The sequence below is a fragment of the Equus przewalskii genome, chromosome 8 (assembly GCF_037783145.1).
Source record: "Equus przewalskii isolate Varuska chromosome 8, EquPr2, whole genome shotgun sequence".
In the NCBI taxonomy this organism is placed as follows: Eukaryota; Metazoa; Chordata; class Mammalia; order Perissodactyla; family Equidae; genus Equus; species Equus przewalskii.
In genome coordinates, this window is record NC_091838.1 from 38423302 (window position 1) to 38437371 (window position 14070).

The 14070-nt window shown below is 33.9% G+C and overlaps 2 protein-coding genes across 6 annotated transcripts in view; one reads left to right on the forward strand and one right to left on the reverse strand.

Annotated features, from left to right (window-relative positions):
- The window catches only part of NECAB1 (N-terminal EF-hand calcium binding protein 1), a 174292-nt gene extending 170221 nt beyond the window's left edge, over positions 1-4071 (forward strand). For all 3 annotated transcript variants that reach the window (XM_070631712.1, XM_070631713.1, XM_070631714.1), the window contains one exon: positions 18-4071. In XM_070631712.1, coding sequence (XP_070487813.1) covers positions 18-46 — 29 coding nt within the window. In that variant the 3' untranslated portion in view covers positions 47-4071. The remainder of the gene's footprint in view (positions 1-17) is intronic.
- C8H8orf88 (chromosome 8 C8orf88 homolog) overlaps positions 1720-14070 on the reverse strand; it is a 34575-nt gene continuing 22224 nt past the window's right edge. For 2 of the 3 annotated variants that reach the window (XM_070631723.1, XM_070631725.1), the window contains exons 5-6: positions 5811-5917; positions 3294-3704 (exon numbers count right to left, since the gene is read on the reverse strand). In XM_070631723.1, coding sequence (XP_070487824.1) covers positions 3681-3704; positions 5811-5917 — 131 coding nt within the window. In that variant the 3' untranslated portion in view covers positions 3294-3680. Of the gene's footprint in view, positions 3705-5810; positions 5918-14070 lie in introns of all 3 variants that reach the window. The other variant, XM_008540794.2, reaches the window with a different exon arrangement.

The following is a 14070-nucleotide window of genomic DNA, read 5'->3' on the forward strand; positions in this document are numbered from 1 at the left end:
TGTTTCTCTCTTTTCAGCTTCATGGTGGATCCTGAACAACAACTAGATGTTCCTAGACATTTTTCTTGGGTTCCAAGTGCAAAACAAGTATTATCTAAAATGTGAATTAAAAAGTTCTCTATAGTTATTCATCTGCTCTATGCTTTTAATATATTTACTCTAAGATGTGTATTCTTCTAAAATGTCTTCTGTAACTTTACCTTTCATGTGAATTTTAGCTCAATTTTCAAAGTTCACTATTATTCTCAATATTTGCTGTTTTGCTACATTATAACCTAAAACCCTTTAGTCACAAAATCCTAATATGTGAAAACAGTGTACACGTAAAGAAGCAAAATTGTGAAAAAGAAATTGTTATGATAAGGAAAAATTTAACGTGGGAACTTTTAGATTATTCATAGGACAGCTTTTGTAGATGTGTCATAAACTATAAAGGTTAAAGCAATGTTTTTCTGATTTTTACCTAACTGATTTTCTGTGAGTTTATTCTTCAATAATGCCTACTCCATTTCCAACTTGTGATCCTATGACTATTTACTTTACATTACTTAAAAAGTTAATACATGATCCAATATGACTGGTGTCCTTATATGCAGAGAGAGAAACAGCAGGGATACACATACACGAAGAAAAAGCCACGTGAGGACACAGTAAGAAAGTGGCCAAGTGTAAGCCAAGGAGAGAGGTCTCAGGAAAAATCAACCCTGATAGCACCTTGACCTTGGACTTCTAGTCTCTAGAGCTGTGAGAAAATAAATTCCTATTGTTTAAGCTAAAAAACAATACATGAACCTAAAACAACCTTGGATGTAACCTATAGAATCTCTATCCATCTGTCAGGTTATAAACTGGTTTTTCACAGTGAACAATTCTGTGATAGATAGGGTACGATTTAGTAAGGTAGCACCATTATATCATTTATTAGCATTATAATTCCCTGTATGTAAGTTAAACAAATCAGGGAGAGAGAGAGTTTTACTTTGAGAAAATTTGGTTCAAATTTTATGGCATATCATCCAGAGAGGATAGAGGTGATCCAGAGGGTTAACTTTTCTTATGAAAAAGATACTTGCATTTAAATAACAATTTCAAAATACTTTGAAAACAAAATTTTAACCTGAGTGAACAAAGAATAAATATATAACAAGCATAAAACTTTAGGGAAGTAATAAAATAGTAGGGAAGTACTGGACAGAAAACATCCATCTTCCAGTTTCACCACTAGAATGACTACAATCCTAGTTTCGCCAGAACAACTAAAACTATGTACCTTATATACTCTGCTGTACACGCTCATAAATCTTTTTAATAAAATCTACTCTGATGATAAACACTGTTAATGAAAATACAATGCATATACAATTTGTTACCATATTATTCTCTAGTCCAAATTTCTTTGAAACCACATGTTTTCCAGGAAAAATGTGAAGTAAATTTCTCCTGTCTTTTTACTGTTTGAAAACTCAGAAGAAAGGAAAGCTTGAACTAAAATTTTATTTTTTAAATATAAAATCTGACCTAAAATATTTTCTAGAACTAATTTATGGAATATTAACTTTTATCAATACTTTCATATAAGCTCCAGCCCCATTCAAACTAAATAAAATTATTTTTTTCATAGCTTCTACTAGACATAGATAGTAAATTTTGACACATATATACACACACACATCTGTGTCTCTGGTGATTTCTAAAGATGACAAACACTATGAAACAACACCTGGCTCAACTCTTTTAATTTGTATATAAAGCAAAGAACAACATTAATGGAGATATACAATGATTATTCAAACAAGCTATACATATGTACAAAGGCAAATAGATAATAAAATAGTCTTTGTAGTCTCATTCTGATTATATACTGTAAGAAAGGATCAAAAGACTTTGAAACCTAGGGGACTTTTGACATACAAACTCTTCTTGAAAATGGTTATAAATAATTTTGAAAGTAAAAATTATAGCCAATCAAAACTATTCTGGCCAGTCCATTTCAAGCATCAGATTCAGAAATTACATCAAGTCTTTCAGGTACTGGGCAATTTCCAAAGCAGCATGGGGGTATGACTTTGAAAGGTTCTGCCCTCAGTAAGAGTGCTAAGTGGAAGGGCTCTTTAGGTTCCCAATTGGAATAGGTTCTATCATTTTTTTTAACCAGAATCAAAAGACCTTGAGGATAGGAATTATATGGCAATTCTGACCCCAGGTTTAAAACGTTTTTTTTTTATTGAGATGACCCTAGATCTAAAATTATACATATATTTTTGTGTATGTGTGTGGGAATGTGTATACTCACAAACATACATAGACTGCAACTTATAATGTAAAGGGAAAATAGGGCAAAAAATAAATGAAAAAACTGGGCCCTAGGTATAAATATCTCATTTGAAAGTAACCATTAAATTTATGGTTAATGAAGTTTTCTTTTCTGTTTAAAAAACAATCTATTTTTCCTGAGAACAAAGTAATGAAGAGTAGAGTACTAAAAGACCAAGCTGGGAAACCTACCATAGACTAAAGCTTCAATCTGGGTAATAAGCCCAAAGACCAGTGAGGGAAAATGTGCTAGCTTTAGGAGTTCAGAATTCAGCTTAAGATAAACTTCCTCTCAAATGATGGTCTTGAATGCCTTGCCAACAGACCCAGAGATCTGAGAGAATCTGAGAGAACAGAAGTAGAGAGAGTTTACACTTACCTTTTATATCAGCAATTTTTTTTGACACTGTGCTGGAAGAATTTTTTTTTTTTATAACAGTAACATCCAGAGCGACAAAGTGCAGGAGATTTATTGTATAAAATTTCTAGGAGCTAAAAGTTTAAACCCAAAAATTCTTCATCCATCCATGTTCTTGTTATAAGAAATTATAGAATTGAAACTTAATGCACCTCAATTATTTGCAAATGCCTAAATTCTTCCTCTTTTGGAAATAAAAATACCAGTTTTACTTTGCAGTTGTTCAACTTCTACAGTTCACGTGGTCTGATTAGTAACACACGTAGCAGCTATTTTTCACCTTCAGTTTCATTCACTACTATTGTTTCCAAATTGTCAATCTCTGCTAGTAATAATGAATCTTAGACAATGTTATTATCAAAAAACTAGAGATCAATCATGTATTTGAAAAGAAATGCCTATTAAAATATTCTCCCTTCTGTCATTGAGAACTATGCATTGAACATCCTGAATTGTTCTAAGCCTCTGAAAAGATTATAAAGATCCTTTCAAGTGCTAATGAAATCAGTGGGAAACAGAACAAAAGCAACTTTAGAAGCAACAAGAAATTATGTACCATATATACATCGTAGCAAATACTTTATATTTGAAAATCTTTACAGCTTACATTTCCATTCCATTATTACAAGTGATGAAAAACAAAAAATTGCAAGTAGCATGCAAATTTTAAATACACAGTCTTCCCACTTCACTTAACCAAATTCTTACTTTCCAGTGTTACTTCCCAATTTATGCAGGAAACTGCCTGCAAAGTTGAAACTGATTATAAAATTCTTTATAGTTTAAAATATCTCTCATTTTAGGAGAAACCAAATACCCATCAAAATTAAAAATAAATTGAATTGTCACAGTTCGTTACAGTTATTGTTACTAGATCCACTTCATTTGTAGGTGTCCAAAATATAAAACGAATAATTCTTTATCTTCAAATTCATCTGTTCTTAAAATGCTACTTAAAATTTTGGTTGTTTTCCTGTAATACAGAAAAAAGTTAATATATCAATTAGATTGAATAAATAGTTTTTACTAATTAGTTTATCAAACTGAATATTGTGACACTACTAAGTGTTTACAAATCCAAATGCATGTTACTATAGAAACTATTAAAGTAACTGAAATGTGTCAAATAAAAGTTTTTCCATGTTTAATAAAACATAGGTAATTCATTTTTAAATATATTAGATTATATTCCAAGCTTGTTCTGTTTTGTGGTACCTAGTTTTTAAAAAATGTTAATGCATAAATCAAAAGTAAACTGAATTCTAATTTATAAAGTTTGTTCAAAATAATGTGTATGTTGAACTTTTATTTACAAAATAAAATGTTATTAGAAATGGAAAGTCTGCAAATGAAAAAATGACTATATTTATATAGCATTGAAGTTTAGATTATTCTTACAGACCAAGGATCATATGCCCCTAAGCTCCCTGAACTAGTGGAAAAATTCAAACATCAAGGACGTTTTTCTTCATTAAATATTCCTGTGTGCAAGGTATTATGAAAAAAACTTAAATTCCTGCTTTCATTTTAAAAAGAATAATTGGCTGAATGACTGCAACTTGCTCTTAGTGCCATCAACTCCTAGCAACCCAGTGCACAGCAGCAGAACCCTGCCTAGTCTTTTTGCGCCTTCCTCTCACCTTGTAGCACTATATCAGACAATGCTCTGCTGCTATTTGTGGGGTTTTCATGGCCAGTTTTTTCTGAAATGAGTGGCCAGGTCCTTCTACCTAGTCTATCTTAGTCTGGAAGTGCCACTGAAACATGTCCACCATGGGTGACCCTGTTGGTATTTGAAATACCAGTGGCACAGCTTTCAGCATCACATAGCTGCCACAATATGACAACCAAGAGACAGACAAGTGGTGTGGTTCCCTGACGGGAAATGAATCCATGCCATGGTGGTGAAATCACCAAATCTTAACCACTAGACCACCTGGGCTGGCTATCTCTAAGTTAGGTAGTTTAAATTGAGAAACACTGATATAAACTATAAAGAAAAAAAAAAAGGCTATGGATTACAAAAGGTTAGAAATCCCAAAAATGAAGAACACAGGTGGTAGTCTATATCTCATATTTGAGCCATTCTCAGCATACTTATATTCTGAGCTCATCTCAATAGAATCCTAGTTGCTTTTACCTATATAAAATAGTGTTTATGAAAACTCTAAATAAAAGAAAGTCAAATTCCAGTCAGAATGGAAGTAAAGACCATATAAGATGGAAATCGATATTTACTGAGTGAATAAAGAGAAGTATGTACCAAACTAAGCATTTTCATACATTATTTCATTTAATCCTAGCAACTGGAGATTATCATCCTTATCTGCCATGGCAAAACTGAGGCTCAAGAAGGTTAAGTGACTTGTGTAAGTTTGATTGGTATACCAGTACACAGAGTAGAGCTGCAACTTGAACCTAAGCCTGATGCCAAAACTCTGTCCTTTCTAATCAATGACCTAAAAGATACATGTAAAAAAAGACTACTGTATTTATTTTGGTGGAGTTTGATGAAGTGACACAGAAATATAAAGGGCTAAGAACAGCAAAGAAAAGCTGAAGAAGAATAAGGGGGATGACTTGCTTTACTGTAAAAAGACTAACCGAACAAAAGAGAGCCCAGAAACAGACCACATATATATTGCCACAAAAGTGGCAGAAGACTATCCTTTCAATATATAGGATGACTGGATATCCATGTGGGAAAAAATAAAACTTGATCCCTACCCTCACATCATACAGTAAAATCAATTCCAAGTGGATTATAAAACTTAATTAAAAAACAAACAGAACTTTTAAAAGATAATATGGAATGCTCTTTCATGACCTTTCAATAGAAAAATATTTCTCAAATAAAATACAATATTCCATTCTGTTTCTTGACCAGAGTGGTAAAACAGTAACTGGTAATATTATACATTTAGATTTATGTACTTCTCTGAATTATATTTCACAATGAGAAAGATGAAAAATCTAGAAAGATAATCAACTGAAAATATTAAAGACATTTTAGAATCAAATGAAAATATTAAAGGCATATTTTGGAATTAAAATAATACAAAATTAGAAAACTACTTACTGGTTTTTGAAGTACAATGGGATGATCAGGCAGAAAGTCTGGTTTTTTTCTGCAGATGGAAACACTTGAGAGCTTCAAAAGGAAATCTCTGCTGTATTTAATTCTCTCTGTAGATATTAAACATCAAATGTAATGTTATAAACCATAGAACTCTCCCAGATCACTTTTTGGCTCATTTCTTTCTGCATGTCCCTTAACTGTCCATTATTTTATAAAATGATGAGTAGTTTCTATGCAAAAGAAAAGGGAGAAAAAAGCTTTGAAAAACATCTACTGCCTCCAGTCTCCTTTTTACATAGAAAGGAAGCCAAGTAACTAAGGAAAAATGGAAGAAGAGAACCATTTCAGAAAAGTGGTGACACTTGCCTTCTTACGTCTGTTTATTCATGTCTAGTAAAGTGATCTTGGATTATAAATTATACCAGCAGTGACACCTATTGGGCAATTCAGATCCTGCCAAAATAGAACCCTAATAAGCCTATCTAATCTTTATATTAACTTACTAAAAATGTAATACAATCAAATAAATTCAATTCCAGAAACATTTATTGTACCTGTACTATGTATCAGGGACTGTGCTAGGTCATGATGAACAAGATCCAAGACAGGGTCCCTATCTTCAAGAGGAACAATAGTTCAAATATCTGCAGATTTCTCATCAGAAACTATCACCAAGATAGATCATCTGCTAGGCCAAAAACAGTGGAATAATGTTTTTAAAGTGCTAACAGAAAATAACTGGCAACCTAAAATTACATATTGTGAAATAATAGAAAAAATATATACTGGTCTCTGTCCCTAGTTCCTGGCATAGAGCTCCTAAAACTCTTGTAATTTCCTAAGTGATAAGAGCACTAGGAGCATCTTCTGTTCTAATATTTGGTCTTTGATCCTGGTTCCTGACGCAGAGCTCCTAAATCCCTTGGAATTTCCTGGGTGATAAAAATATCTTTTTTTCTAATGAGGTGACTCTTGGTGGGCTCCCGGATGGGGGCTAGTAACCAGAAAGACAAAGTAATAATTAGAAGCTTGGAACTTTCTGCCCCACTCCCACATCCTCCAGGAAGGGGAGAAGGGCTGCAGATCGAGTTAATGATCAATCATGCCTATGTGATAAAGCCCCCATAAAAATCCCAAAAGTACAGGGTTTGGAGAGCTTCTGAGTTGGTGAATACATCCAGGTACCAGGAAGGTAATGAACCCCAACTCCACAGCGAATGAAGCTCCTGCACTTGGGACCCCTCCAGATGGTCCCCTATATACCTCTTCATTTGGTTGTACATCTGTATCCTTTATCATATCCTTTATTTTATAATAAACTGGTAAACATAAGTAAGTCTTTCCTTAAGTTCTCTGAGCTATTCTAACAAATGATCAAATCCAAAGAGGGGGTGGTGGGAACCTCTGATTTGTAGCGAAGTTGGACAGAAGTTGTGGTAATCTGGGGACCTACTACTTGCGACTGTCATCTGAAGTGGAATGTAGTCTTGTGGGACTGAGCCCTTAACCTTCAGCATCTGTACTAACTCCAGTTAGTGTCAGAATTGGATTGAATTATAGGACACCTAGCTGGTGTTGCAAAGAATTACTTGATATGTGGAAACATCACACATCTAGTGTAAGAAGTGAATGTTGTGAATACAGTAGGTATTGAGAGTAGAGGAAAAACACAGGAGGAGTCTAGTTTTCTCCCTAACACATACCCAGTGAAAAAATCCTTCAGGAATGCATGTGAAGTAAAAATTTTCAGAAGAAAGAAAACTAAAAGAATTTGTCACCAGCAGAAGTGATCTACAAGAAATGGTAAAGGAAGTTCCTCAGGTTGAAGGGAAATGATACTAGACAGAAACTTTAATCTTCCGAAATAAAGGAAGAATAAAAGAAATGGTAAACAATTGGATAAATATAACAGACTCCTTGTTTCCCATCTAAGTTTTACAAAAATGTGTATGACTGTTGAAAGCAAAACTTCTGATACTGTCCGGTGGCATTTTCAAGGTATGGAGATATAATGCATATAACTACAGCAAGAAGTGCAGTGCAGTGGGGTAAAGGGAAGGGACCTACATATGGCTGCAAGGTTTACCATCACCATTTTGCATAAAGTAGCACAATATTAAAACACTGAGAAAGTTAGATATTAGAGTATATTATAGTCCCTAGCCCAACCACTTAAAAATACAAAGAAATATACCTAAAAATTCAATAGATAAAACGAAATACCAAGAAAAACTTTAAAAATCCAAAAAGTGGCAGAGAAGGGGAAAAAGAAAAACAAACACCTAAACACAAAACAGGACAAACAGAAAACAAGTAATAAAATAATAGGCCTAAATCCAACCATATCTCATTAAATATGAATGGTCTAAACCAGGGGTCAGCAAACTTTTTTCCTAAAGGACCAGATAGTAATTACAGTCACTCGTTGCTTTGATAGGGATATGTTCTAAGAAATGGGTCGTTAGGAGATTTTGTCATATGAACATCATAAAGTATACTTACACAAACCTAGACACTACAACCTACTACATACCTAGGCTATATGGTACTAATCTTATGAGACCACTATCATATATGTGGCCTGTCACTGACTAAACGTTGTTATGTGGCACATGACTGTATTTGAGGAGTCTTGCGACATACGGTCTCTGTCACAACTAATCAACTCTGTCTTGTAGAGCAACAGGAGCCACGGATAATAAAATAAATAAAGCATGTGGCTGTGTCCCAATAAAATTTTATTTCCAAAACGGGCATTTGGCCTGAGGACCATAGTTTGCTAACTCCTAGGTTAATACTGCAATTAAAGGCCAGATATTGATACAATGGATAAAAAAAGAAGACTATGATATGCTGCCCTGCAAGAAATACATATTAAACATGAAGAAATATATAGGTTGAAAGTAAACGGATATAAAATGATATACCATGCGAAGACTAGAAATAAGGCTGGAGAGGCTATCTTAATATCAGATAAGAGAGAATTATCAATGTGTTTTGCCTAACAACAGAGGTTCAAAATATATGAAGCAAAAATTGACAGAAATAAAGAGGGAAATAGACAATTCCACAAAAACATCAGGTAATATAACAAGTCCCTCTCTCAGCAATTGATAGAACTAGACAAGAAAAAAAATCAGAAAAGACATACATCTAAACAATGCTATCAACCACCTTGATTTAACTGACAATTATAGAAACTACATCAACAACCAAAAAATACAAATTATTTTCAAGTAGATATGGTACAGTCACCAAAATAGACCATAAAACAAGTCTCAATAAATTTAAGAGGCTTGAAATCATATAGACTGCATTCTCTAACAACAAAATTAAATTAAAAAATCTATAACAACAAGATACCCAGGAAAACCCCAATTGCCACTAACTGCTCAGGGGAAAAAATAGGGGAAAAAAAAAAGACTACACAAAGGCGCATAAGGAAATTTTAGAAAACCAAACATAAACACATGATCCAAAATACTTCCAGAGCAACAACAGCAGCAAAAAACCAAAACAAATAACAAGGCCATTTATAAAGAATTGAGAATCAGAATGGTACTGGACTTCACCGAATTAAAGCCCAATTAATACAAACTGTTAGAAAATAAAGGAAAATGCCTTAAAAATTCAGAGTGAAAAGAATTTTTAAACTGAAATTTTTTAAAAAAATCAAATTCTATACTTAATCAATACAACAGAAACCCAGCTAGTTATGTATGAATGTGCGTTTCCAAAGCACACGCTCCTAAAGTTGAAGATTCACTCCCTGCATCAGGAAGCTCTGACAACAGTATCAAGCAGAGTTCTACTAATTCTTCTTTTCTTCCTCTTCTTCCTCCTCCACAGCTTTACTGAGGTATAATTTACATACCATAAAATTCACTTATTTTGAGTAAACAATTGAATGATTTTGGTGTATTTACAGAGTTGTGCAACCATCACCACAATCTATTTACAGAATATTTACATTAACTACCATCAGATACCTCATTCCCATTTGTAGTCATTCTCCATTCTCAATCCCATATAAGCAATCTTTACTTTATTTGTATAGATCTGCCTTTTCTAGACATTTTATATAAATGGAATCATACAATATCAGATCTTTTGTGTCTGGCTTCTTCACCTAGCTTAATGTTTTTGAGGTTCATGCTCAACCTGGAATTTTCTATCTAATCAAACTATCAATCAAGTGTGTAAGAAGTACATCTTCAAATAAACAAATTCAAGAATTTACTAACCCAATACCCTTTTTTAGGAAGCTCCTGGAGAATGCACTTGAGCAAAATGTGGAAGTAAATCAAGAAAGAAGAAAACATAGGAATCAAGAAACAGAAGTGATATCAGTGAAAATGACCAAGTAGGGAACTCTGAAAGTTCATCATCCCTCCACAAAAAGGGACAAAAAAATTGGCAAAAACATCTAGAATCAACTTTTTATGAATCCTGGAATCTAATCAAAAGCTTACAAAAATCAGTCAACTGCTTGGTGAAGGAAAAAACAGCTAAATTTAGTAAGGAGTTTTGTGGCATTTTAACTTGCCTGGGAGATTCCCCCACATCTAGCTCAGATACGGCCTTAAAAACAACAGCCCTCATTCCCGGTACAAGTTCCCAATATAGGAGAAAGCAGTACAGACCATTTTCTCAAAAAATTGCAGTTGCTTGTTTTGACCTGTCTGCTGTCTCCCTCAAGAATCATCTCAAAGGACTTGCCTGTATTTCACCTAACTACGAAGTCTCCCAGGGCTGAGGCTGATGTCAGAATCCATTTGTCAAAACATTTATAGGGAAATGTATTAGCCACTTCCACCTGGGACAAGGGATAACAATTGGAGTAAACAACAGGCAAACCAAAAAGCTTGGGAAGAAAGGCTAGGGAGGGGGACGGCCCCACAGCCTCGTAGTTAAGTTCCCGCACTCCGCTTCCGCAGCCCAGGGCTTCGCTGGCTCGGATCCTGGGCACGGAGGTAGCACTACTCACCAAACCATGCTGAGGCGGCATCCCATATACCACAACTAGAAGGACCCACAACTAGAATACACAACTATGTACTCGGGGGCTTTGGGGAGAAGAAGAAAAAAAGAAGATTGGCAACACATGTTAGCGCAGGTGCCAATCTTTAAGAAAAACAAAACAAAACACTCTTCCAGTCTTTGCATATGGCCTGTGTGTGTGTGTGTGTGTGTGTGTGGGTGCCATGTCTGCACCCAGGATCTGAACTGGCAAAATCCTGGGCCGCTGAAGTGGAGTGTGCAAACTTAACCACTTGGCCACAGGGCTGGCCCCCGGAAGTGTGTTTGTTTTCTTTCTGTATTTTTAGGTTTAGGGCATTGAAGGAAATCTCTGCCAAATCATTAGCTGATCACAAAGATATCACAATAGAGATTTGAGTGGCTACATATGACAAATACAGACGCTACAATATTAGTTCAGAAAAGCCACCAAACAACAATTACAAACAAGCAGCAACAAAAGACCCTAACAAAGGGAGAAAAATCTGATTTCCAGAGTTGGCACATTATAATTCTCAAACTATCCAGTTTTCAACAACAAAATAATACAAGTGAAATAAGTCAGAGAAAGACAAGTATCGTATGATGTCACTTATGTGGAATCTAAAACACAAAACAAAACTCATAGATACAGAGAACAGACTGATGGTTGCCAGAGGGAGGGGAGTTGGGGCGAGGGCGAAATGGGTAAAGGGGGTCAAGAGGTACAAACTTCCAATTATAAAATAAATAAGTCATGGAGATGTAATGTATAGCATGGTGACTATAGTTAATAATATTGTACTGCATATTTGAAAGTTACTGAAGAGTAAATCTTAAAGGTTCTCATCACAAGAAAAAACATTTGGTTAACTTTCTATGAACTAGATTTATTGAGGTGATCATTTTGCAGTGTACACAAATATTGAATCATTATGTTGTGCACCTGAAACTAATATAATGTATGTCAATTATACCTCAATAAAAACTATATATAAATTTTTTAAAAATAATAAAAATTTTCGTTTTGGAAAAAAAGGCAGAATAGCTTAACTCAATACCTAACATTAAACATTAAGGAAGTAAAAAAAGAAGAGCAAACTAAATTAAAAGCTAGCAGAATGAAGGAAATAGTAAGGATTAGACTGGAGATAAATGAAATGGAGATTAAAACAATAAAGAAAATCAACAAAACCAAAAGTTGGTTATTTGAAAGATCAAAATTGACAATGACTAAGAAAAAATGAAGACTCAAATTACTAAAATAATGAATGACAGTGATTGTATATCATGCAACTTTGCTGAATTCACTTATTAGCTCTAATAGTTTTTTATGTGGATTCTTCAAGATTTTCTATAGGTATATGATTGTGTCATCTCTGAATAGAGATAACTTTACTTTCTCCTTTCCAATTTGAATGTCTTTTACTTCTTTTCCTTGACTAATTGCTCAGGCTGGAACTTGCAGTATAATGCTAAATAAAAGTGGTGAAAGCGGGCATCTTTGACTTATTCTCAATCTTGCGGGGAAAGCCTTCAGTCTCTCACCATTGAATATGATGTTAGCTGTGGGCTTTTCATATATACCATTTATCATATTGAGGAAATTCTCTTCTGTTCCTTGCTTTTTGCAAGTTTTTATCATAAAAGGGTGTTTGAATTTGTCAAATGCTTTTTCTGCATCAACTGAGATGGTGATCTTTTTTGTCCCTGCATTCTGTTAGTTTGGTGTACTACATTGATTGATTTTCGTATGCTGAACCATGCTTGCATTCTTAGGATTAATCTTACTTGGCCATGGTTATATAAACTTTTTACTGTGCTGCTGGATTTGTTTTGCTAGTGTTTTATTGAGGATTTTTCTGTCTATATTCTAAAAGAGACTGATCTGTAGTTTTCTTTTCTTGTGATGTCTTTGTCTGGCTTTGGTATTAGCATACTATTGGCCTCACAGGATAGTTGGGAAACGTTCCCTCCTCTTCAAGTATTTGGAAGAGTTTGAGAAGGACTGTTCTTTAAATGTTTGGTAGAATTCACCAGTGAAGCCATCAAGTCCTGGATTTTTCTTTGTTGGGAGATTTTTTTATTACAAATTTAATCTCCTTACTTGCTATAGATCTATTCAGATTTTCTATTTCTTCTTGAGTAAGCTTTGGTAATTTCTGTGATTCTAGTAATTTTTCTCTTGCATCTAGGTTATCTAATTTGTTGGTATACAATTAACTGTTCATAATATTCTCTTAAAATCCTATTTATTTCTGTAAGACCACAGCAATGTCCCTATATGAAATCAATTATATTTTATACACTATCAATGAACAATCCAAAAAGGAAATTAAGAAAACAATTCCCTTAGCATAAAAAAGAATAGCTAGGAATACATTTAACCAAAGAGGTACAAGACTTGTACACTGAAAACTGTAAAACACTGCTGAAAGAAATTAAAAATGACCTACATAAATGCAAATATATCCCATGTTCATGGATTGGAAGATTTAATACTATTAAGATGGCAATAATCCTTCAAAGTGATCTACAAATTCAACATTGTCCCTATCAAAATTCCAACAGCTTTTTTGCAGAAATGAAAAAGCTGATCCTAAAAATCATATGAAAGTGCAAGGGACCCCAAGTAACCAAAACAATCTTGAAAAAGAACAAAGTTGGAAGACTCATACTTCCCAATTTCAAAACTTATTATAAAGCTATAGTAATCAAAACAGTTTGATATTAGTATAAGGATAGACATACAGATCAAGGAAACAGAATTGAGAGTCCAGGAATAAACACATACATCTATGGTGAAATAATTTTCAACATAGGTGCCAAGATCATTCAATGGAGAAAAATCAGTCTCTTTAACAAATGGTGATGAGACAACTTGATGTTCAGTGCAAAAAAATGAAGCTGCATGTGTCCTTCAGGTGTCCTGTTGTGCTATGCAGGCTTCCTCCATTGGTCAATATATAAAAATTAACTCAAAATGGATCAAAGACCCAAATGTAAGAGCTAAACTATAAAACTGATGGGAGTAAATCTTCATGACCTGAGATTTGGCAATGATTTCTCAGATATGACACCAACAGCAGGAGCAATCAACAACAAAAAATAGATAAATTAGACTTCATCAAATTTTTTAAAAAATTTGTACATGTAAGTACACTATCAAGGGAATGAAAAGACAAGCTCCACTATAGGAGAAAATACTTGCAAATTATATATCTGATAAGAATTTAATACCTAGTATAATACATCTGAAAAG